The sequence below is a fragment of the Hemitrygon akajei genome, chromosome 9 (genome assembly GCF_048418815.1).
Source record: "Hemitrygon akajei chromosome 9, sHemAka1.3, whole genome shotgun sequence".
Classification (NCBI taxonomy): Eukaryota; Metazoa; Chordata; class Chondrichthyes; order Myliobatiformes; family Dasyatidae; genus Hemitrygon; species Hemitrygon akajei.
This window is the reverse complement of record NC_133132.1, coordinates 52,539,581-52,565,285: the sequence shown is the minus strand read 5'-3', so window position 1 is coordinate 52,565,285 and position 25,705 is coordinate 52,539,581. Positions and strand designations below refer to the sequence as shown.

At 40.2% G+C, this 25,705-nt stretch overlaps 1 protein-coding gene across 1 annotated transcript in view; it reads right to left on the bottom strand.

Moving 5' to 3' along the window:
* Positions 1–18,474, bottom strand: part of tmem87b (transmembrane protein 87B) — a 52,732-nt gene extending 34,258 nt beyond the window's left edge. The window contains exons 1-3 of the mRNA XM_073055967.1: positions 18,278–18,474; positions 3,547–3,607; positions 1,250–1,335 (exon numbers count right to left, since the gene is read on the bottom strand). Of these exons, the coding sequence (XP_072912068.1) occupies positions 1,250–1,335; positions 3,547–3,607; positions 18,278–18,430 (300 nt within the window). The 5' untranslated portion in view covers positions 18,431–18,474. The remainder of the gene's footprint in view (positions 1–1,249; positions 1,336–3,546; positions 3,608–18,277) is intronic.
* Positions 18,475–25,705: the final 7,231 nt, after the last annotated feature.

Here is a 25,705-nt window from a genome sequence, read left to right as displayed (position 1 = left end):
TAGTGTTCGGAATGTGCGTTTGTGGGAGTGGGTGGTTGAGCCATGTTTCTATCCTCTGGTATTGACCATTGATGTAATGGGATAGAGATGTTAGTCGTGCACTATGACTCTCATCCTCCCTCACTCCAAAGAGAAAAGCCCAAGCCTGCTCAACCTTTAATCACAAGGCATTCTCTCTAATCCAGGCACCATCTTGGTTAATCTCCTCTACACCTTCTCCAATTCTTCAACCTCTTTGCTTCCTATCATGAGCACAATACTCTAAATGTGGTCTGACTAGGACTCAATACCCTGAGTAATGAAGACCAACACACCATTTGCTTTCTGAACGATCCTACCAACTTAGAGGGAACTGAGGACTCAAACCACAAGATTAAACCATTCTCCACACTGCTAGGAATCCTTCCATAAACTATGTACTCTACCTTCAAGTTCGATCTTCCAAGGCGTTTCGCTTCACACTTTTCCAGATTGAATTCAATCTCCCATTTCTCTGCCAAACTATATGTATTTAACCCAAACCCCTTTTAACCTATGACAACCTTCTATACTATCCACAACACTACCAACATTCGTGCCATCTGCAAACATAATCACTCAAGTCATTATTTAAGAAAAATCAGAGTAGGGGTCCCAGAACAGAACTCTACTAGTCACTGACCTCCAGGCAGAATATCCTCCATTAACCACCACCCTCTGCTTTCTCCAGGCAAACATATTCTAAATGCACACAGCCAAGTTTCCATGCAATGCCTCATGACCCTATATTAGCCTACACAGGAAACCATGTCAAACACCTTACGATATCCATTTACACCACGTCCACCACTACACATTCAATGAACTTTCTTCGTCACTTCCTTTAAAAATCAAGTCGGTTCATGAAGCACAACCTACCCCTGACAAAGCTATGCTGACCATCTCTGATCAGACTATGCTTTTCCAAATTCTAGTAAATCTTGTCCCCAAGAATTCTCTCCAAGAGTTTGCCCACCACTGATGGAAAACTAACTGCTTTAAGATTTCAATGCCGAAAAATGATCACAAATATTTCATGCAATATTGATCCAGATGAATGTTTTAGCAATTCACACAGATCAGACATTCCTTTTCCAAATGTAATATCCAAATTAAAAGTATAATTTTGTACTTTGGAATTAAACATCGCTGCATGTATCAGATTATCCAACAGTTCCTAAAGTTTACTACACTCCAGGTCCACACAAAAGTATTTTCTAAGAATACTCACTTTAATATTAAATTCATTGTGGCAGGGGTAATATCTGAGGTACCATTCAACAATTAGTGATACTTCTTCACACTTGAATGAAACAACTATAATTTAAAAAAATTGGAAAAAAATGACATTTGAGAATACTGAAAGATTAACTAAAATGTCACAGGTATGCAAAGTAAAACAAATATTCAGGAAATTAAGTAACAAGGAAACATGAAAATTACATTGACATTAACATCAATTCCCAAGTTGAAATAAGTGTAAAAATGAATCAGCATTCAGTTAGAATTAGCTGATTGCACCTAGGTCCTGTCAAAATAATTTAGAACTCATTCAGCCACATTGAATTGCCTCAGATCAGCCAGTGTTTCAGCTTCTCCACATCAACACAAATCTGTAATGTTCATCTTTTTCTGCTTTCCATATCACTGTACTTCCTTAATTCTGTCCTCCCCTCCCTCTTCTTGAAAAGTGAAACATGCACACCTTCCCAGCTTCCCCAGCTCTGAAGTTCTTCAACTGTTTCTTTCTACAGATGGTGCTTGACCTGAACATATCCAGTATTTTACATTTTATTTCAGTTTTCCAGCAACTGAAGTTCTCTCTCATTTTGTACTTCTTCAGCAGGACTAATACAGGAGAAAATAAAACCGTTTTCTCGTCACTCATATTAAAGAGTTATCTTATAACCTTACAAAAACAAACCTGAGGTTTGGTAACAATGAAGGAGGGAAAAAGGTGGCAAAGAGAGGTCAAAGACCAGTCTGAAAACTGCCAGAGAAATTAAATTGGAGTAATTAAAGAGTCCAGTAAGTTGACATCATAGTAGGTGAAAATTGGAGATATGGTCCAGGGTGATTTTAAAGCCCAGTTGTGAGTTGGATAGGATAATCAATGAAGGAGATGATGGCAACAGCTGAGGTAGCAAGTTTGTGACATGTAAAAGTATTTTTAATGGTCCCCATGCATAGACAAGTTAACACTAGACAATTCTATAAGGCTTTGCTGCCATTGTTGTCTGGTGATGAGAATTGACTTCACTGCCAGTCCAAGCTTTACCAAGTGGAATAGATAACATAAAACCGCAATGACAGAAGCATTAACAGCTCAATTATAGACTTCTGAAGCATGGTAAAGATCATTTATCCCCTAAGAATTTTTGAAAGAGGTAACCAATCGGTTACAGTAATCTGCTCTATATTTTGTCTTCAAGTATTTACCTTTTGGCTTCGTAGTGTCAATGACATTTACAGCCAGTATGGAAACTGAGTATCACAGTTTACAAATAAAAGTCATCTATTTAAGACGGATGAGGCAAAAAAAAAAACTCGCAAAAGATAGCCACAGCTTTTGGAGCTCCGTTACCCCTCTCTTGCAATGGAGGGTAGTGCAATGAAGGTTCATCAGGCTGATTCCTGGGATGGCAGGTTAGCAATCAAATGACCTCCAAAGAGAAACTGGTCTGGTTGAATTCAGTAGAATAAGATGGTTGTTGTTGAGATAATATATGCCCCTCACTCATCTGTCTGTAATAAAGGATCACAATCTCAAAATAAAGGGTTGTGCATTCAGAACTGAGATGAGAAAAATATTTTTGACAAGGTGGTTAACACTTGGAATGCTTTACCAACGAGAATATAGAGGATCAGGCAAAATTCCCTAAGTTTTTTGCTTCGTGTTTCTAACAACTGAAGTATTTGTCTTTGTGCTAACTAGCTTGTTTCAATAAAGATCCAGATGGGAAAAGTAGAAAATCTATTACAAAACACATTATTCAGGATGGAAAACCTAAGAATTTATACTTCTCCCGCATTATATACAGTAGCTATGACTAGGTCATTTCAGCCATCATATCTGTTCTCCCATATTAGCCATGGAACTATACAATTTCTTATAAATATTTATTCTGATCTCTCAACAAAAGGAAACCACTCTTCTGAAAACATGGCAAACCTGAAAGAGCTTCACGTTATGTTAAAAAGCCAAAATTTCTCAGTGTGGACTTGTTTTGGGTACTAGATCAAAAAAAGTAATTGTTTTCTTTGATAAATGAAATGATAATTGAAACCAATTGAAAATTAATTTTGCAATGCAACATTAATTCCATAAAAAATTAACTTATAAAGATTTGTTTCAAAACAAAGCTATTCTAGAAAATATTGAAGGAAACTAAAAGGGATTGGAGAGTGGGTTTTGTATTGTACAGAATTCAAAGTATTCATTTTTAAAAATAGAAAACAAAACACAAGTGTTGTGACATCAGACATTATTAACTGTGGTCAACTTCTATGTACTTAAAACAAACTTACCTTGAAGTGCTATATCTGTTTTGTTAAACATTGTTTTTGTAAACACTAGAGGTTTATGGTTCTGTAAAGGAAACGAAGAAGCACTGGTGAGAAAAGACAATTTACATACCCATTCAAGAACCAAGTACCGTAGATTCCGGATTTTAAGCCGCTACTTTTTTCCCACATTTTGAACAGCTTTGAACTTTGCGGCCTATAATCCAGAGCGGCTAATGCATGGTTTTTTTTCATGCCGCCTCGTAAACATTTTGCCTCATAACAGTAGACCAATAAAATTGATGAGTAGTTCACAGAGGTCCAATGAAATTGTACGATAAATCAAGCGCACTTTCACAATTAAATTATTGTAAATCAGTCATTTGTACTCACCCTCATCAACATGGAAAACACTCGAAGCATTGTGCTGCCTTATGGCAGTTACTTAGTTTATAATATTTTCGCTTAGTAATTCATTTTCTAGTTAAAGTTAGAAGAGTTTTAACTATATTTGTTTTCTGTACTACATCTCGGGATGCTATGACATCACACCCGGTTTCGCGGTGTCTTGTGGGAAAATGCCGGTTTGCGATGAAACGGGACGGAGGGAGGGAGCGCATTACGCGAGCGGCTTTGGATCTGAGCGAACGCTGCTTTTAAGTTAAAGGTGATCAATAACTTTTCCTGGTAGGCTGCAATATATATATTTTTTTACCAGTCGTTAGGAGATATTGGAATGTTGTTCAGTAAAGAAGTATACGCAACGTATATTTAAAAGTAGCCGTGTACGGGCACGGTTCGAAAAAAAGCATTTGCAATATGTATTTGTTTTTGTTACCATATGGATTTAATTAAAAGTTAAAAAAATCCTCACGTGTAATATCTTTCTGTGTAAATATCTCATATTACAACGTGGGACACCTGCGGCCGAAAATCCGGTGCGGCCTTTACAATTAAAAAATTGATTTTATTTCTAAAATTAGAGCCAGCGGCTTTTAATCAGGTGCGCTCTGTAGTCCGGAATCTACGGTAGTTATCCACACGCCAAAGTGTACAAGCACATAAACCGACAGGCATTACTTTTCTTATTAAAATCACTCAAGTTCTAACATTCTAAACCGTCGAACTTTTTTGGACTCCATCACTAAATGCATTGTAGCCAGATTTAACGTCTTTAAATCAAATAACAGTCAACTACTTGGATCACTGAAGTTGCAAACTATTTTGATTTGTAATCCAAGAGTTGGTTGAATATTAATATTGATTAATGCCAGTGGTACTCAACCCACAAATATACACAGCATACATTAACTATTGGAAAGAGAGGACCATATGTAACATATTCAAGTGTGTTGATGACACTATATTTCATTGGAATAGTACATTGTGCAGAGTCTTCAGAGAGAAAGATGTTAGGTGAGTGGACAAAGGTCCGTCAGATGGAGTATAATGTTCATAAACAAGGCCATTCACTTTGGAAGGAAAAAGACGATCAGACTGTTGTTTAAATAGTGAAAGAATGCAGCTTGCTATTGTGCAAAGAGATTTGGGAATGCTGGTGCATGAATCACAAAAGATTGGTTTGCGAGTGGAATGATCTGTCAAGTAGTAAATGGAATGTTGGGCTTCATTTCTAGAGGGATTAAATTTAAGAGCAGTGAGGTTATACTGCAACTGTACAGGGTACTGGTGAGACCATATCTGCAGTACTGTGTGTAGTTCTGGTTTTCTTACTTGAGAAAAGATATACTGGGATTGGAGGTGTTGCAAAGCAGGTTTACCAGGTTGATTCAAGAAATTGGGGGGGGGGGGGGGCTAATCTATGAAGAGAGATCAAGAGATCAAGTTCCTGGGATCATACTCACTGGAATCACTGAAATTGAGAATAATGAAATCTTATAGAAACATAAAATTACAAAAGGGAGACATAAGACAAAGGCCCGAAAGTTGTTTCCACTGGTAGGCGAGACTAGAACCAGAGGACAAAGCTTCAAGATTAGTGGAGCAGATTTGGGACACAAGGAGGAAGTTCTCCACTACCCCTACCCCCCCCCCCCCACCCTCCAGAGAGTAGCGAATCTGTGGAATTCCCTTTCAAGGATGCAGTAGAAGCCATGTTATTTAATATGTTTAAAACATAGTTAGATGAATTTTTGCATATTCAAGGAATTAAGGGTTATGGCGGAAGGCAGGTTAGTGGAGCTGAATCCATGGCCAGGTCAGCCATGACCCGACTGAACAATGGAGCAAGCTTGATAAACCAGATGGTCTACTTCTGCTCGTTTCTTATTAAATCAATAAAACATACAAATAGAGTGATAATTTTACCAATTCTAAAAGAGATTCAAAAATTCATTTAAGAGTTGTATAAATAGAAGGCCGACTGGTGGTGTAGTGGCATCAGCATACGACTTCAAGGCAGATGATCCCAAGTTCAAGCCCAGCCAGGGTAACAGCAGTATCTGCGCAGAAGAAAGGCATGGCAATCTATTTCCATATCTTGCCATGAAAGCCCTATGGACCCTATGATCTAGGAGTTCAGGAAGAGTCGGACTCAACTAAACAACCAGATAAATAGGAGAGTATTTCATTTATCTTCAAGGAAAATTATTTGACAAGTGTTATCTCACAGTCACACACAATTCAATAACCAGTTGAAGCAAGCAGCAGTGTGATATTGGGTGTTGATAAAGAAAATATGACAGATCCATTTGTACATGTTAGCAATGTCAACCTACTTACAACTTGGTGAGTTCTTCCTAAATGAAAACAACGAAACATTAAAACTTTTTTTCCTCCATGTCCAGATACAAACCTAATATATAGAGCCAAAATATTTGGTGGATTTTTTTTCCAGTGCCAACATTTGTTCCATGACGAACAAGTACATGCCAAAAACAGATCTAAGTTCAGATGAAATAATAAATTGGTGTTCACTTACCTGAAGAATATGCATGGCATGACAAAAAGGAAGCTATTTAGCTCCTCAAAAATACTGTCATTCAGCAAGATCATTCCTGATCTTAGAGCACAAAAATGGTGCTCAGGTTAATATCCGTACCTCTCAATTCCTCACAAAATTTATCACTGCTGGCTTTGACATAAACAAAGGGCAAATCTCACAGCCCTGTTTGAATAACAATTCCCTCTTGTGTAAAGATATTTCTCTTATTTCAGACACAAATAGCCTCCGTATTTGAGACTGTGGCCCATTGCCAGACTCAACACCCTCACCAACATCCAGTAACACTTATATTCACTGTGATAAGATCTTTGAGAGGTTGGTGATGAAACATATCAACTGGTGCTTAAGAATTGACTTACATCTGCCTACCATAACAGATCAACAGCAGGTGCCATTTCATTGACTCTTTCCTCAAAACTGGACATCTGGATAGTGAAGATGCAGATATCAGGATGCTTTTCATTGAACACAGCTCAACATTCAATACTATTACCCCCTCAAATCTAATCAATAAGCTCCAAGACCTTGGCCTCAATACCTCCTTATGCAACTGAAAACTTCATTTCCCAGTCAGTTCATATTGGCAGCATCTCTACCACAATCACCATCAGTACCATTCCTATGCTTAGCCCTCTGCTCTACTCTCTTTAAACTTATGACAATGAAACTAAGCACAGTTCCAATGCCAAATTTAATGCTGCTGGCGACACCACTGTCATAGGCCAAATCAAATGAATCAGCATAGAGGGAGGTTGAAAATTTGGCTGAGTGGCACAACAAGAACTTCTCACTTTATGTCAGTAAAATCAAAGAGCTGATCATTAATGACAGGAGGAGGAAACCACAAGTCTATGAGCCAGTCCTCATCAGGGGATCAGAGGAGGAGAGGGTGATTAACTTTAAATTCCTGAGTTTTATCATTTCAGGGGATCTGTCCTGGGTTCCGCACATAAGTGCCATTATGAAGAAAGCACTGCAGCATCTCTACTTCCATAGCAGCTTATGAAGAATCAGCATGACATCTAAAATATTAAACAAACTTCTGAAGATGTGTGGTGCAGAGTATATTGACTAGTTGCATCACAGTCCAGTATAGAAATACCAAGGCCCTTGAAAGGAAAAGCAAACAAAAAAAAAGTGGATACAGCAGAGTCCAACCTGGGTAAACCCTCCCTACCATTGAACACACATACTACATGCAGCGCTGTCATAGGAGATCCCCACCATCCAGGCCGTGCTCCCTTGTTGCTGCCATTAGGGAAGGAGGTACAAGAGCCTCAGGACCCACTCCAATAGTTCTGGAACAGTTATTATCCCTCAAGTATCAGGCTGATGAACCAGAGGGGATAACTTCCCATCCCAACACTGAATTGTTCCCACAACTTAAGGACTCCCTTTCAACGACTCTTCATTGCACATTTTCAATATTTATTTATTATTTTGCTTTACACCTTGCTTTATACGTTCGCTTTTACGAAAAAAGGCAGCGCGCGTCCTGAGCAGCATTCCCCTGGAACTGCATTCTAGTCACCATTGCTTAAATGCGTGCCTGTGAGCATCTGTGCTTTATGTCAATTTATTATGTGCATCTGTTAGCAAGACAAGTTCTAAGGTATCGGAAAAGCCTAAAAGAGCTCGTAAGGGTGTTACACAGCACAAAACTAGACATAATTAAGCCTTTTGATTGTGGTGAACGAAGTAAGGACATAGTTCGCGCGTTGAACCATTTGCAGTATTTATACGCAGAGAGAATGAATCTTGAAAGCTGCTTATGTTACTGTTGGTTCTACTTGTAGCAAACTGGTCTCTCTTAGTCGGCGTCCAATAATGGATAAAATGGAAAGTCTATTGCTGGAGTAGATTGATGGGTGTATGAAGCGTGGCGTTCCATTAAGTTATACTTAAGGAGAAATCAGTCAGTCTTTTTAATAAGCTGAAACAGAAAGCACTGGATGATGGTGATGAAAGTGTTGCGAAAGTGGAACTTAAAGGTAGTCATGGGTGGTTTGATCGGTTTCTGAGGTGAGGGCCGCTTCATAGCTTAAAAGTTTACTGGAGAGGGTGCTTCGGCTGCTACTGAAGCTGCCGAAAAGTTCCCAGCAGAACTGAAGAAAATAATTACAGAAGGTGGTTATTCATACAAGTGTTTAACTGTGACGAAGCTGCAATTTATTGGGGAAAAAATTGCCGAGCACCCCAACCACCGATGACTCAGCCGAACACACCATCAGTGTGCTCGCTGTCTTCCTGATTCCAGTAAGTGAAACTACACTGTGACATACATTATTTCTACTTTATATGGGCTATGTATTTTTGTGTTATTTGGCATGATTTGACAGCTTCATAGCTTAAAAGTTACTGGAGACTGCTTCTGCTACGTAGTGAGATTATACGCTTCGCTAGACAGTGCTGCAATGATTGCAGAAAAGTATTTCAACTTTATATAGGCTGTGTATTTATCATATCATTCCTGCTTTTACTAAATGTTACTATTATTCTAGGTTTTGTGTTACTTGGCATGATTTTGTAGGTTATTTTTTGGGTCTGGGAACGTTCACAAATTTTTCCCATATAAATAAATGGTAATTGCTTATTCACTTTAGGACATTCCGGCTTACGAACCATTTCATAGGAACACTCTACCTTCGGATAGTGGGGGAAACTCTTATGCCTCCAATGAGATAGTTTTAAAAATTCAGAACCTTAAGCATTTATAAAATTATGGATTACATACCTTCTTTCCTGATCTTAGAATATGCAAAGCATTTTGCAGCCAATGAAGAATTTCCAAACAATTGTTAATTTGCACAGGAGCTCCCACAAAACTATACTGAGATCATTTACTTTAGCAAAGGTAATTGAGGGATAACTATTGGCCAAAACAAGAAATAACCTCTTTGTTTTTATAGTTTCATTGGATATTTTATAAGCACCTGAGAATGGCATACATTTCATCCAAAAGACTACACTTCCAATAGTGCTGCACTTCTCAATCAGCCCAAGTTTAAATGCTCTATGCCTCAAAGCCATTAAGTACAAAAAAAAAGCCCTTCAGCTCAACCTATCCAAGCCAAGCAAATTGCCTCCCTGAGCTAGTTCAATTTGCCTGTATCCCTTTAAATCTTTTCTATCCATGTACCTGTCCAAATTTCTTTCAATCATTGTAATTCTATCCACCTCTACCAATTCTTCCAGCAGCTTGTTCTATATGCCTACACTCTCCAAAATGCACCACCTTGGCAACTAAACCCATAATTTACTGACTCAGAGTAAAAGGTGCCATCTGTTGTTGGTTAAGATACTGTTTGGCACATGGAGATTGTTTTGATTGCTCCTTTTCCAGTGAGTTCTTGATTAATCATTAATACTTTATAAAAATAATATAACTTTGAAGATATATCATTTTAGCCCAGAGTTTGTAAAAACTAATTGGAAAACAATTGCAAACCCATGTTGATCATCAAGATATTTTTGATGTACACAATTATTCAACAACTGCAAAGATTCAAGACATTTTAGAACTTTAAATGACGTTAGCTTTTTGCATGAACCTTAATTTGTTACAGTGATGACTTAAAAGTTTGAGTACTGTACTTTTTCATTATTAGGGTTCAGGTATCTCTCTAGTCCACTTCTCATTCAATCTTAAGGCACTGTCAATACTATGAAACTAGTCAAACTTTTACTCCTCCCTTTAGGTATTAATTCCACCATTAAAAAGGTAGAACATCAACTGCAGAATTCACACTCAGTAAAACAGCAGTCAGCTAATCTCATTCAGCATATAATCCTGCTTTTTTTTCAAACTAGCAAGAGTGGACCTCAGAATCTCAGCAACATGAAATCAAAGTTACTAACAATATTTTAAAATAACTTAAATTTACAGCATTATCTTGTCATCACTATATGCTGTGGGTGACCATGGCCTTTTCATGACCATGATTATTCTTGGCAAATATTTTCAAGAACTGGTTTGCTATTGCCATCTTCTAGGCAGCAACTTTACAAGCCGGGTGACTCCAGCCATCATCAAAACCCTTTAGAGATTTTGCCTGATGCCAGACATCATAACCAGGAAGTGATATGCACCAACAACTCAAAGCACCTGCTCCCAATGCTTCATGTAACCCTGATCCGGGGGGTGGGGGGTGCTAAGCAGGTGCTACATCATACCAAGGGTGATCTGCAGGCTGGTAGAGAGGAGTGCCTTACACATCCTTTGGTGGAGATGCATCTCCATCCTGCCACCACAATTATTTACCCTTGTAAATAATCTTAAGCCCGTCCCAGACCACGAGACATAGAAGCAGAATTAGAATACATTTAATGTTAATGTATTACATTCAGATGTATTTCAATGTGAACAGATATCCTCAGTTGTGGATATTTACCAAGCATTTTTAATTGTGCAAACACTCAAAAGAAGGTGCAGGAGTAACTGCTGTCCGGGCTTGTAAAGTTGCTGCCTAGAAGATGGCAATAGCAAATTATTCGTGGACAGATTATTTCATACTCTGCTGGAGTTAGGAAACGAACTAATTCGGAAATATTAACATTGGTTGATAAAATTAAAGCAATTGATAAGATTTATTCAGTGACCCCTAGCAAAGAACTTTATAAAGAAAGAGTTGAACTTCAAATGGAGCATAATCTGTTATTATCCTCTTCGATTGAAAATCAGTTAATTAAATCTAGAACCCAGTTTTATGTACATGGAGACAAATCTGGCAAATTATTGGCTAGTCAATTGAAAACTGCTTCAGTTAAACGACAAATTACTAAGATTTGTAAACAAGATGGCGCTTTGACGATTGATCATAAAGAGATAAATAAAGCCTTTCAAGATTTTTATAATTCTTTATATCAATCAGTATTTGTTGAGGATTCTTCTTTAATGGATGAATTTTTAAGAAAATTGAATATCCCAAAATTAACTACAGAAGATAGTGTACTTCTAGACGCACCTATTACAGAAACTGAAATAAAAGAGGCTATTTTTTTCAATGAATTCAGGTAAAGCCCCTGGTCTGGATGGTTATACTGCAGATTTTTAAAAATCCTTCTCCTCTATACTCTCTTCTTGGCTTTGTAAAATTTTTAAAGATGCGTTAACTGTAGGTAAATTGCCACAATCTTTTTATGATGCCTCTATTTCTCTAATTCTTAAAAAAGATAAAGACCCCACTGAATGTGCATCCTATCGGCCTAGATCTTTGCTGAATACGGACTTTAAAATTTTTAGTAAAATATTGGCCACTAGATTAGAAAATATATTACCTCGAATTATCTCCGAAGATCAGACTGGATTTATTAAAAATCGTTATTCATCTTTTAACATCAGAAAATTGATTATTATTTATACTCCTTCATCCAAAATACCAGAATGTGTCATTTCTTTAGATGCTGAAAAAGCATTTGATAGAGTTGAATGGCCATATTTATTTAATACGTTGCAGCATTTTAATTTTAGTTCGAAATTTATAACATGGATTAATATATTATAAACCTTTGGCTTTGGTTTTCACCAATAATCAAAGATCTCCTTTTTTTCAGTTATTCCGTGGTACGAAAAGTACTTAAAGGCTGTCCTTTAAGTCTTTCACTATTTGACATTGTTTTGGAACCTTTAGCTATCGCCATTTGTGAATCACCTAATATTTTGGGTATTACCCGTGGGGAAGGGACTTATAAGATATCATTATATGCTGATGATTTGTCACTATACATATCTGACCCCGAGAGATCTATTCCTGCTATTTCGTCCTTGCTTGCTTAGTTTAGTAGCTTTTCTGGTTACAAACTGAATTTTAATAAGAGTGAATTATTTCCATTAAATATGCAAGTTCCAATTTATAAACACTTACCATTTAAAGTTGTCACAGATCATTTTACTTTATTTAAAGTTAATTTTTTACCTTTAATTGGCCAAATTAAGCAACTTGTTACCAGGTGGTCCCCATTATCTTTGTCATTGGTTGGTCGAATTAATGCTATTAAGATGATAGTGTTACCCAAAATTTTATATTTATTCCAAGCACTAATAATTTTTATTCCTAAACCTTTTTTTGACATTATTGACTCTAAAATATCTTTGTATCTGTGGCAGAATAAAAATCCTAGACTAAGCAAAAAATATTTACAGAAGCCTAAGGAGGAGGGTGGTTTGGCTTTGCCAAACCTGAGATTTTACTATTGGGCAGTCAATATTCGATATTTAATATTTTGGACACAAGAATCGATTATAGCATCTTGCCCACAATGGGTAAATTTGGAATGTAAATCTGTAAAAGACTTTTCATTGTTTTCAATTTTAGGATCTTCACTTCCTTTTTCTTTATCTAAATTGAATAAACAAATAACTAATCCCATAGTTAAACATACATTGCGAATATGGTTTCAATTTCGTAAATTTTTTGGTTTGAATAAGTTTATCTTATCAAGCCCTATTATATTTAACTTTTTTTTTCGACCCTCTTTTATGGATCAAGCCTTTGTATTATGGAAAACAAAAGGTATAACATGTTTTCATGATCTATTTTTAGATAATAGTTTTATGTCTTTTGAACAGCTATCTAATAAATAATTTACCTAAAACTCTTTTTTTTAGATATTTGCAAGTTGGAAATTTCTTGAATAAAATGTTCGTCTTTTCCAAAATGATGTCCAATGGACATTACGGAAACATTTTTAGCTCCAAATCCTTGCCAGAAGGGTTTAATAGCCACCATTTATAATATGATCATGAAAATACAGGCAGCAGTATCAGAAAAAATTAAGGAATGGGAAAAAGAACTTCATTGTCTTATACCCACTGAGCAGTGGGAGAAAATTTTACAATTAGTCAATTCCTCTTCTATTTGTGCTAAACATGCCCTAATACAATTTAAGGTTGTACATAGGGCTCACATGTCCAAAGATAAACTTGCTCAATTTTATTCTTATGTTAATCCAACCTGTGACAGATGTCATTCTGAAGTCACTTCATTGACCCACATGTTTTGGTCTCGCCCCTGTTTGCAAAATTATTGGAAAGATATTTTTGGTATTATTTCAACAGTTCTGAATATCAAATTGCAACAGCATCCTATTACTGCAATTTTCGGTTTACCAATGGTGGATAATATCTGTTTATCCCCCTCAGCTCGACAGATGATTGCATTTGTTACATTAATGGCTAGAAGATCTATCCTATTGAACTGGAAAGAAATTAATCCTCCAACTATATTTCAGTGGTTTTCTCAAACTATCTCTTGTTTGAGCTTAGAAAAAATTAGAAGTGTTGTCTTTGATTCTTCAGTTAAATTTGAAGAAACTTGGAGGCCATTTATCCAACATTTTCATATCAGTTAAACTGACTTTTCCTAAACCCTGCTTCTATGATCCTTAATTATTTGGATGGAGGTGCGGAGTTATTGATGCTACTGTGTATATTTGACATAATGCAATGGCCCATGTTGGTTAGGTTTTTTCTTTTCTTTTTTGGGGATTTTTTTTTCTTCTTATTTACTCCCTTTTTTCATAATTACTATGAGTTTTGTAGCCTTTTCCAGCCTCATGCATCTCTACAATGCTTCTAAGATCCTCTGAACGTTGTTTTGATTGAGGCATGGTGCACATAAACAGAACTTTCCTGAAAACAGCAGGCTCTATCAGTACATTTTCAGTTTTTACTTCAGATTTCCAGCAATTTGATTTCAGGGAGGGGTTCCCAACCTTGGGTCCATGGACCCCTGCGTTAATGGTAGGGTCCATAGTATTAAAAAAAAGATATAAACCTCCAACAGATATTAGATTGGATTCTACTTTGTCATTGTGCCAAGTACAGATACAAAGCCAAATTAAATGCAGTTAGCATCTAACCAGAAATGCAAAGAATAGTGTTATTTACAAAATAACTGCGAATAAAAAGTGCTACAACACACAAATATAAAAAGCACTGAGACAGTCCAATATGGGTGCAATACTGCTTAGCGCTGTGATGTGAAGTTCAGCAGAGTCACAGCCTCAGGGAAGAAGCTCTTCCCGAGCCTGCTGGTGTGGAAGTGGAGGCTCCTGAAGCGCCTACTGATGGGAGAAGAGTAAAAAGTCCATGGTTAGGGTGTGATGCATCCTTGATAATGCTTTTCACCCTGCCCAGCAGCGTATATGGTAGATGTTCTCAATGGTGGTCAATTGGGTGCTGATAAGTTGCTGAGCAGTTTTCACCACACGCTGGAGTGCTTTGTGGTCTGATACTGGACAATTGCCGTACCACACTGAGATGCAGTTGGTGTGTATGCTCTCAATGGTACAACAGTAAAAGTACGTCAGTATCCTGGGACAGAGGTGAGCTTTCTTGATGCTCTGCAGGAAATCAAGGCATTGCTGCGCCTTTTTGATGATCAGGATGGAGGAGTTTAGGGACCAGGTGTGATCCTCAGAAACGTGGACACCAAGGAATTTGCAGCTTGATACATGCTCCACTACAGCTCTGTTGTAACAATTCTATGATAATGAACGAATACAAAAATCAGCATAAAAATGTGTGCACAAGGCAACTAGATGGAAAAACATTTCAATTTTACTTATATCGGTCAGGCGGAAACAACCTTGCACTGCACAGCCAACAGTAACCCACTTTCTCAAAAATCTAACTACAACGTCAAAAAGGAAATTAGATAAAAATTCCAGGGAAAGAGCAGAAGTAAGGATAATTGAATAACTCTTTCAGAGTGGCAGAAGCAGGCATGATGGATTGAATGGTTTCCTTGTCTCGAATGACACTTAATCACTACTGATGGCAAAAAAAAGCCAGTCGAAAAAATTTATGGAGGAAAGAGAGGGTGTACACACCATACCAATGCTAATTTATTGAAGGCACTTCAGAAATGTTTACTGGTCTAAAATACAGAACAGTCAGGTTGTTGTAGATGCTGGTAATCAAGCATTCCACTCCCAGGACTTCACAGCAGCAGTCAATTGGGGGGACAGTGTCCTTATAAAATCACCTTCAGTTGCTGAATCAATATTCTTTTTTCCCTTTAAGCCAGAAATGGAATGTTCAGTGATGATTGCAAAATGCTTAGTACTACTTGTAGCCTCTCATCAAGAGAAACAGCATACAGGTTTCTCCCACTATCTGAAAGTAGAGTGTTCCTATGAAACCTTTCATAAGCCGAAATGACGTAAAGCAAAGAAACAATTACCATTTATATGGGAAAAATTTTTGAGTGTTCCCAGACCCAAAAAAATAACATACCAAATAGCACATAAAACCTAAAAAAAACACTAACATAAAGTAAAAGCAGGAATGATATGATAAATACACAGCCTATATAAAGCAGAAATAATGTATGTACAGTGCAATTGCACCTAATAGAATTGGGAAGATTTAGCCAAAACTGATTTGTAGAAAAAAAAATCAGCATGCACACACACCTGGCCGTGCAAGGCTTCACAGTCATGGTAGTCCTTCTTGGGTAAACAAGTTTAAAGCAGGCGCCTTTTCTCGTAAAAGCAAAAATCCTCTTTGGATTTCTTTCGGTTAGTGAAAACAGGTACTCATGTAGGTCTTGCGAAAAAGTGAACTTTCATAAAGTGGGGAACACCTGCATACCTGCATGCAAAATGACCTAAACAACATTCACCCATTTCACTAATGTACCAGGCACTGACCAGCTTCCACAAGGCAGTAACTAAAAACCTAACCTTCAAATTCAACAACAATAAATACTATTGCTGAGTTCCCAACATCTATACCCTGAGAATCACTAATGTCAAGAAACCAACTAGACCAGTTACATAGATACTACAAGAGCAGGTCAGACTATATGCACCCTGCAGTATTTGAACCACCTGCTAAAGTCATAGAACAGTTCCACCATCCTAAAGTCACACTGGAAGCACAAAGCGATAATCTGTATTGCCAGAGGAGTGCAGCTCCAATATTGTGCAAAAACCTCAACAGCATTAGGATAAAGTAGGTCATTTGATGGGCACCCTGTTCACTGTTCCATTATCACTGGAACACAGGATCAGATACAACACACTGCAGTTACTTAGGTTACTCTAAACTCCCAAACCCTCAAACTCTACCTAACAAACAGACAGAAGGTACACAGGTACACCAGCAATTACACACTCCTCTCCATGTTCACACCATCCCCACTTTGAAAAATATCACTATTCTATTATCACTCCTGGATCCAAATCTTGGAACTCCCAATCCTACAACTGTGAGAGTTCCTTTACCAAAGCCACTACAATAGTTTAAGATGGCTTAGCAACTTCTTCAAGGACAATTAGGGTTAGGGTGGCCACTTAATTAAGCACCTATGCCCTTAATAAAATTGGCCACTGAATATGTTCATAGTCTTCTGCTGCTGTAGCTTATCAACTTCAAGGTTCAATGCATTGTGCTTGCAGAGATGCTATTCTGCTGTTATAATGGGCGATTACTTAGTTACTGACACCATATCAACTTAAACCAGTCTGGCCATTTTCCTCTGACCTCTCTCATTAACAAGGCATTTTTGCCCACAGAACTGGACTACAGCCCCCCTCCCCCATTCTCTAAAACTCTGGAGACTGTTGTGCATTAAAAATCCCAGGAGATCAGCAAATTCTGGAAAAACTCAAACCATCCTGTCTGGCACTAACACTTATTCCACCGTCAGTCACTTATATCACATTAATTTGCCATTCTAATGGCTGCTCTGAACAACAACTGAACTCCCTGACAGTACTTTTATGCATCCAGTTGCTGCCACGTGATTGATAAGATATTTTCATTAATGAGCAGTGTACCTCAAAGTGGCCTGTGAGTGTAGGTGGGCAATAAAGGTTGACCTTGCCAGCAAAAAAAATCCTGAAAAATGAACTTGTGAAAATTATTCAAGAGGGAAGATATATGGTGAGGGGAAAAGCTGATCCCATTGCACAGCAGAACATGGAAGTAATTCTTACAGATCCTGCTTAAGAGTCTCAGCCCAATTCTATTTGGCTGACTATTCTTTTCCATAGATGCTGCCTGGCCAAATAAGTAAAATTGCTGTTAATATACCCACCTCAATCATTTCCTCTGGCAGCTCATTATATTATATTCATGTACAACCCTGTGTGGAAAACGTTGGACCTCAAGTTCCTATGAAATCTTTCTCCTCTCACCTTAAACTTATGTCCTCTAGTCATGATTCTAGTGCACTCAGCCGACCAATGTCCCTCAAATCTCACTATCAGATTACACCCTATTCGCCTAGGCTTCAATGACCGGCTCAGCTTCTCAGTGTCTCAAGTCCCAGCAACACTGTCAAAGCTCTTCCGTCCTCTTCCTGTTTAATGGCACCTTTCCTTCAGGAAGGTGGTCCAAGTGCAGCCTCAGCAATATCTTGCACAACTGCAACATCACCTCCCAACTTTTGTACTCTGCACTGACGGCTGGCCAACTTGCCGAATGCCTACCTCACTAAGCTTTTCTCCCTACAACGTTGTTTTTAGGGAAATAAATATTTGGCGGGGAATAGTGCGTGGTTCTAATAGAGAGCCAGCTGAACGAACTGTGTTGTAGCTCTTCTAAAGAGCTGGATTTAGGTGATTAAGCGCAGCTCGAAGTAGCAAAGCCTCGGCAGCCTGGGGTTAAACTGTGAGCGAGAGGGCTGACCAGGACGCCCATGCCGCGTCTAGCCATCTACTTTACCCGGTAGCTCCGAGGGCTGAGCGCGGCCCACGGACCGCTTCCACCGTCAGCGCTCGGCACCGGCCCGACCCGACCCGCACCACACCAACAACCCCCGTCCAGTCCCAGCAACTCACCGGCCCCACCGTCCCCTTCCACAACCCGGGCTCCGGCACGGCCTGCACGCAGCCGCAGAAGAAAGCAGCCTGGAAGTACAGACCCGAGAGCAACCGCAACCACCGCGGACTCCACCGGCCTTCCTCTACATCCAAACAGCGAACCGCAGCCATATTTCCCGTCGCAAACAACTCCGCCCCGCAACGCGCTCGCGGCCGGGGCCCCAGCCCCAGTGACGTCATTGTCCCCGCCCACCGATGCCCGTCGGGCGGGGGGCTGCCATAGCAACCGGCTAAGGAAGGGGCGGGGCCAAACTGGCCAGGTGCCCTCCCTCTCTCTCTCTCTCGCATGGGATGAGGTAGATTTGGCCTGGAAGGGGTAGGAGCGAGTTCGACGAGGAGAGCTCAGTTTGGCTTGGGAAGGCAGTGATAGTTCATCTATTGAGGCACATGGCTTGGAAGGGCCAGGTAAGACCAAACCTTTCAGGGGTAGACTCGGGTTGGAGGGTGCAGAGATGTAGAACACTTGTTAGGGTGGATTGGCTTGGAAGGAGCTGGGCTTTAAACCAATTAAGAATGGACTTGGCCTGGAAGAACACACAGAAAACTAGAGGAAGACACACAAAATGCTAGTGAAACTCAGCAGGCCAGCCAGCATCTATGGAGGGAAATGGACGACTGAACAATCTCCTTTGTACAATGAGATGGACTCTTGCACGCACAATCCATGGCGTCATGGCCTTGCCCATTATGTCCGCCTGCAGTGTACTTTTTTTTGCAACTGTTACACTTTTACTGCATTACTGATGAAATGATCTGCTTGGGTAGTTTGCAACATGAAGTTTTCACTGTACGTGTGACAGTGATAAATCAATTTACTAATGGCTGTCATTCTGGGTTGAGATGCTTCATCTGGATTGATAACTTCCACTCCTCCATCAGGAAGACCCTCAGGCTGTCCTTTCTTTCTGGAACCAGTTCTAGAGAGTTCCAGTTCCCCTCTGCCAACACTACCATGCTGCCTGACTTGATGAGTTCCCACCTCCTCCTGGCAGAACTTGCTCTTACCTTTAACAACTTATCTTTCAACTCCTCCCATCTTCTCCAAATCAAAAGTTTTAGTCACTTGACCAGTCCCCAGCTGTATGGAACAGTGCATGTTGCACACACTGAGCACCAGTCCCCAGCTCTTTTTCTGCTATGTAAACACCGCTCCCTTTTTTATTTGAGTCCAGATCAAAGGTCTCAACCCAAAATTCTGACCGTACGTTTCCCTACACAGATGATGCCTGGCCCATTCCACCAACGTTTTGTGTGTTGCTCAAGATTCTGACTTCTGCAGTCTTATGCGTCACCATTTGACTTGGAGGAGGCATGATGCAGGTCACCTATTAGTGGAGACACAAGGGACAGCAATTGCTGGAAACGAGACTGACAATTAAAATGCTGGCGAAATGCAGTGCATCGAGCAGCAGCCGTGGAGGGAAATAAACAGTTGAAGTTTTGGGCCAAGAAGGGTCTCAAAATGTCCACTGTCCATTTTCCTCCACAAACGCTCCAGGATTTTGTTTGTTGTCACCTATTTATTTGTTTTGTTTGTTGAGAAATAATGTGCAGGACAGACCCTTCCAGCCCAACGAGCCGAGTTGCCCAGCAAACCAATTTAACCCCAGCCTAATAACAGGGCAGTTTACAATGACCAATTAATGTACTGACTGCTACGTCTTTGGACTGTGGGAGGAAACCGGAGCACCTGGAGGATATGATGAGAACGTACAAACTCCTTCCAAACGGCACCTGAACCGAACTCCGAGTAGCTTTACACTAACCGCTACGCCACCACGGTGACTTGATTTCAAAGTGGGCACGAATGAGGTTCCGTTATCAGGGCAGATTGGGCGTGCTCTTGTTTGAGGCCAGAATTGCTTTTTCTGGGCCATGGACATAACTCCACTACGGGGAGATCAGATTCAGATCAGTTTATTGTCACATACATGAGCGTGCAATGTAAATCCTTGCTTGTGTGAAGCACATGGACTAAACAGTATACATGCTAAAAATAAATACAACAAACAGTGCACAATAGCAGAATGGTAAAGTGAAAATCATGGAATAACCAAGAGAGGTCAAATATTGGGATGGGTGTGTGAAAGAGATGACTGAACCAGATTCCTGATAACAGCTTTCTCCTTAGTGCGGGAGTCAAGGATATTGGAAAGCATCTTGGCAGCAAACAGTGAACAGTCAGCGTCGATTGTCCATATCAACATTAACAAAAAAAAGGATTAATGCAGGATTAGTGAAAATGGGTGATCAATGGTTGGACAGGTTCAATGGGCAGAAACAGGAAAAAATCTGCAGATGCTGGAAATCCAAAGCAACACACACAAAATGCTGGAGGAACTCAGCAGGCCAGGCAGCATCTATGGAAAAAAAGTACAATTGACTTTTCGGTTCGAAAACTTTTGGCAGGACTCAGCAGCAGGGATCATGGCAGGGAAGCAGTGAGAGAGAGTTTCACTGAACTCCCATCAAAAGGAAGATTTTCACTTCTTCAGGGTAGGCATCCCTGGAAGAGACTTTGCAGAGTAGTAATGAAATCACAAACATGAGAAAATCTGCAGATGCTGGAGATCCAAAGCAACACACTCAAAAATACTGGAGGAACTCAGCAGGCCAGACAGCATCTAGGGGAAAAAATTCAATGGACAGAAGGCCTGTTTCTGTGCTAGTGAAAAAGATTGTACAGCGGTAGAAAGTTTAAAGTTCAAAATACAAAGTACATTTATTATCAAAATATGAATGCAGTATACAACCCTGAGATTTCTCTTTCCACAGCTATGAAAGTTGTTGCCTCACAGCACCAGATATCTGGAGTCAATCCTGACCTCTCGTGCTCCCTGAGAGAGTTTAAACTTCTTCCTAGGACCACACGGGGTTCCTTAAGGTGCTCTCGTTTTTGCCCACGTGCAAAGACATGTACTTAAGAACATAAGAAATAGGAGTAGGCTATCTGGCCTGTTGAGCCTGCTCTGCCATTCAATAAGATCATGGCTGATCTGGCCATGGACTCATCTCCACCTACCTGCCTTTTTGCCACAACCCTTAATTCCCTTAATTGTAGGTTGGTAGGTTGCAAAAAGCAAATTGGTGGAGGAACACATTGGGTCAAGCAACATCAGTGGAGACAAAGGTCGAGACCAAAGTTATTTTAGCTCAAGACCATTGTTGTTTGACCCACTGACTTCCACCAGCAGTGTGATTTGCTCCAGATTCCAGCATCTGCTGCCCTTTATGTCTCCACATTGGTGAGAGGCCACTGTAAATTGTCCTTGGGGTATTGGCGGGTGATTAAATCTGGGAGGTGTTGATATAGATGTGTGTTTGAAGTAGGATTAGTGCAAGTAGGTGGTCGATGATCAGCATGGATTTGGATGGCAGAGGAGCCGGTTTCCATTCTGTATCTCTCTCGGACTCTGTGATTCAAGCTAGAAAAGTAAATGAGGTGCAGCAGGAGCATTTAGAGAACTAGGGAAGTGGTTAGAAAGGAGGATCTCACAGTGATGCACCATCAATAACTCTCAGAGACGGGAGGTGAATGATAGGCTTTCATTAGCAGCCAAAGGGAGCACGGCATCTCGGAGACTGAGGGAGGAGCAGTGCCTCCAATCGCCTTTATACAGGGGTCTGTGGGAGGAGCCACAGGAGCAGTCAGCAGAGGGGCGTGTCCAGCCAGGTATACATAGTTTACCACACACAGGTAATAATCTCAGGATTACACTTATTCCCATGCGCTGATGTGAAAGGGAAGGATAGAACAGGTGAATACATTGATGGCAAACCAGTGAATGGTAACAGCTTTAGATTTCTTCTTAGATTTAGATTGATGAAGCCACACTCAGGTTGGAGGAACAAAACCTTATATACCATCTGGGTAGCCTCCAACCTGATGGCATGAACATTGACTTCTCTAACTTCCAGTAATGCCCCTCCTCCCCTTCTTACCCCATCCTTGATTTATTTATTTTTCCCCCTCCTCTTTTTTTGTTCTCTCTCTGCCTATTCTCCATCTCCCTCTGGTGCTCCCCTCCCCCTTTCTTTCTCCCTAGGCCTCCCGTCCCATGATTCTTTCCCTTCTCCAGCTCTATCCCTTTTGCCAATCACCCTTTCCAGCTCTTAGCTTCACCCCACCCCCCCGGTCTTCTCCTATCATTTCGCATTTCCCCCTCCCCCTCCTACTTTCAAATCTCTTAGTATCTTTTCTTTCAGTCAGTCCTGACGAAGGGTCTCGGCCTGAAACGTCGACAGTGCTTCTTCCCATAGATGCTGCCTAGCCTGCTGTGTTCCACCTGCATTTTGTGTGTGTTGCTTGGATTTCCAGCATCTGCAGATTCCCTCGTGTTAGCTTTAGATTTCTGAAGTGTTTGAACTGCTTCTGTGACAAGGACATTCAAACAGATCTGGCACCTTGTACCTCAGCAAACTAGAACCAATATCTTTGGGAATATTGTTAGTTAGTGGAATAAAACGGGATTTGATGGTTCTATTATGAAGTGTTTAAACTAGTTTGCCAAGTGCATTGCTATTGGAATTGGTCTACTATTGTCATAGCTCAAGACATACAGTGAAAAGGATTTGTTTTATATCAGGGGAGTAAAAGAAAACAATGCAGAATATCGTGTTACAGAAAAAGTGCAGTGTAGATAGACATAGAAAGTGCAAAAGCCAGCATGAGGTAGATTGAGAAATCAAGAGTTAATTTTTTAGCGTATGAGAGGTCTGTTCAAAAGCTTGTTGTGGGATGGAAGCTGTTTTTGAGTCTGATGGTTTGTTCTCTAAGGCTTCCGTATCTTCTGCCCTACAGGAAAGGGGAGACAAGGGAATGGCCAGGGTGAAGGGGGCCCTTTGTATGTATTTGATGGTTTCCAGAGGCATCAGGGAGTGCAAATTGAGTCAATGGAGGGGAGGCTGGTTTGCGTGTTGGGCGATATTCAGATTCTGCAACTTCTTGTACTCTTGAGTAGAGCAATTGCCATAACAAATTGTGATGCATCCATATAGGATACTTTCTACGCTACGGTTGGCATAACTAACATCAGCCTGCTAAAACAAGTAACTATTCAAAGCCTTGTTGTGATAAGAGATTCAGAAGAGGGCCCGTGAGATGATTCAGGGATTTCCTCAAAGATTCCTTATTTGTAAAATGGAAAAACATCATGAGCATCTCAGGGGAATTTATGACACTGGACTGGAAGAGGATATTGTCTACCTGGACGGACTGGCCAAGAAGAAAACTTCCATTAAATTTCTCTGCAGCCTAACCTCAGGGAAACAACACTAATGTTTCCATTATTTTTACTCACAGCCAGAACTCTCCAGTCCAGGCAAATTAGTTAAAGTCCTGCCTGAAACATGCTTTTCTGTAATGAGTACATTTGGGGATAACTTGACGTAGAGTCAAAGATTCACAGAGTATGAAAGATGCTTCAGAAACAACATTTCAGACGTGTGGTTGGAAAAGGTCTTATAGATGTTAGCTGGTGAACAGTAAGATTATTTAAACAAGATGGTGGAATAAGAGCTAAGATGACGTAAGGAAGGAGCATGAATCTAGATATTATTTGTGTTAATCAAATGCTTAACAGTCAGTGGTTACATCAGGTCTGTTGGCTTTAAACTATGCACTGAGCAGAGGTTCAGGACATCGAAGTTCTGTTGTTGGGAAATAAGCCCACTGAATCTGTGCCAGGTTAGACCAGCTGCAGATACAACGATCCCACTGTACTGATTGGGAAGAAACAGCTGTTGGGAGAACTCTCTATTTAGTTTAATATTTAAGTCCTATCCAGATACATCACGGCTTGCTATGGCAACTACTCTGCCTGGGTCTGCAACAATCTGCAGAGTTATGAACACAGGTCAGCACATCACAGAAACTAGCCTTCCCTCCACGGACTCTATCTACACTTCTTGCTGCCTCAATAAAACAGCCAACACAATGAAAAATCCCACCTTCTCTCTTCTTCCTTCTCCCATCGGGCAGAAGAGACAAAGGTCTGACACCAGGCTAAAGAACAGCATCTATACCACTGTTATAAGACTATTGAATGGGTCCCTTGTATGATAAGATGGATTCTTGATCTCACTATTTGTCTTGTTATGATCTTGCACTTCATTATCAGTCTTCGCTTTCTCTGTAAATGCAACACTTTATTCTGCATCACAGACAAGAGAAAATCTGTAGATGCTGGAAATCCAAAGCAACACACACAAAATGCTGGAGGAACTCATCAGGCCAGACAGCATCTATGGAAATGTGTACAGTTGACGTTTTGGGCTGAGGCCCTTCAGCAGGACTGGGTTAGGGTTAGGAGTAGCTAAAATAAATTGATCATTTTAATTTATCAATGACTCTCCAGTTGGAGTCCAGAGTCTGACAGCATGGAAACAGGCCCCTTGGCATGAGCAAGTACCAATCTATACTCAGCCAATTTTATTTTGAGTTGTTTTCTCTGGAATGGCAGCAGCTATGGTAGGTTCTGATAAGAGGCAAATGAGACCATAAGACATAGGAGCAGAATTGGGCCATTTGGCCCATCAAGTCTGCTCCATCATTCAATCATGTCTGATTCTTCTTTCCCCTCCTCAGTCCCACTCCCGAGCCTTCTCCCTGTAACCTTTGATGCCATGTCCAATCAAGAACCTATAAATCACTGCCTTAAATACACCCAACGCCCTGGCCTCCACAGCTGCATGTGGTAACAAATTCCACAAATTCACTATACTCTGGCTAAAGAAATTTCTCTGTATCTCTGTTTTAAATGGACGTCCCTCTATCCTGAGGCTGTGCCTTCTTGTCCTAGACTCCCCCACCATGGCAAGCATCTTTTCCACATCTACTTAGTCTAGGCCTCTCAACATTCAAAAGGTTTCAATGTGATCCCCACTCATCCATCCAAATTCCAGCAAGTACTGACCCAGAGCCATCAAATGTTCCTTGTATGATAAACCTTTCATTCCTGGAATCACCCTTGTGAACCTCCTCTGTACCCTCTCCAATGCCAGCACATCTTTTCTTAGACGAGGAGCCCAAAACTGTTCACAATACTCAAGGTGAGGCCTCACCAGTGCCTTATAAAGCCTCAGCATCACATCCTTGCTCTTATATTCAAGACCTCTTGAAATGAATGCCAACATTGCATTTGTTTTCTTCACCACTGACTCAACTTGCAAGTTAACCTTCAGGTGTTCTGCACAAGGACTCCCAAATCCCCCTGCATCTCAAATATTTGGATTTTCTTCCCATTTATATCTATTACCAAAGAGCATGACCATGCATTTTCCACCATTGTATTTCATTTGCCTCTTTCTTGCCCTTTCTCCTAATCTGTCCAAGTCCTTCTGCAGCCCACCTGTTTCCTCAACCCTATCTGTCCCTCCATCAATCTT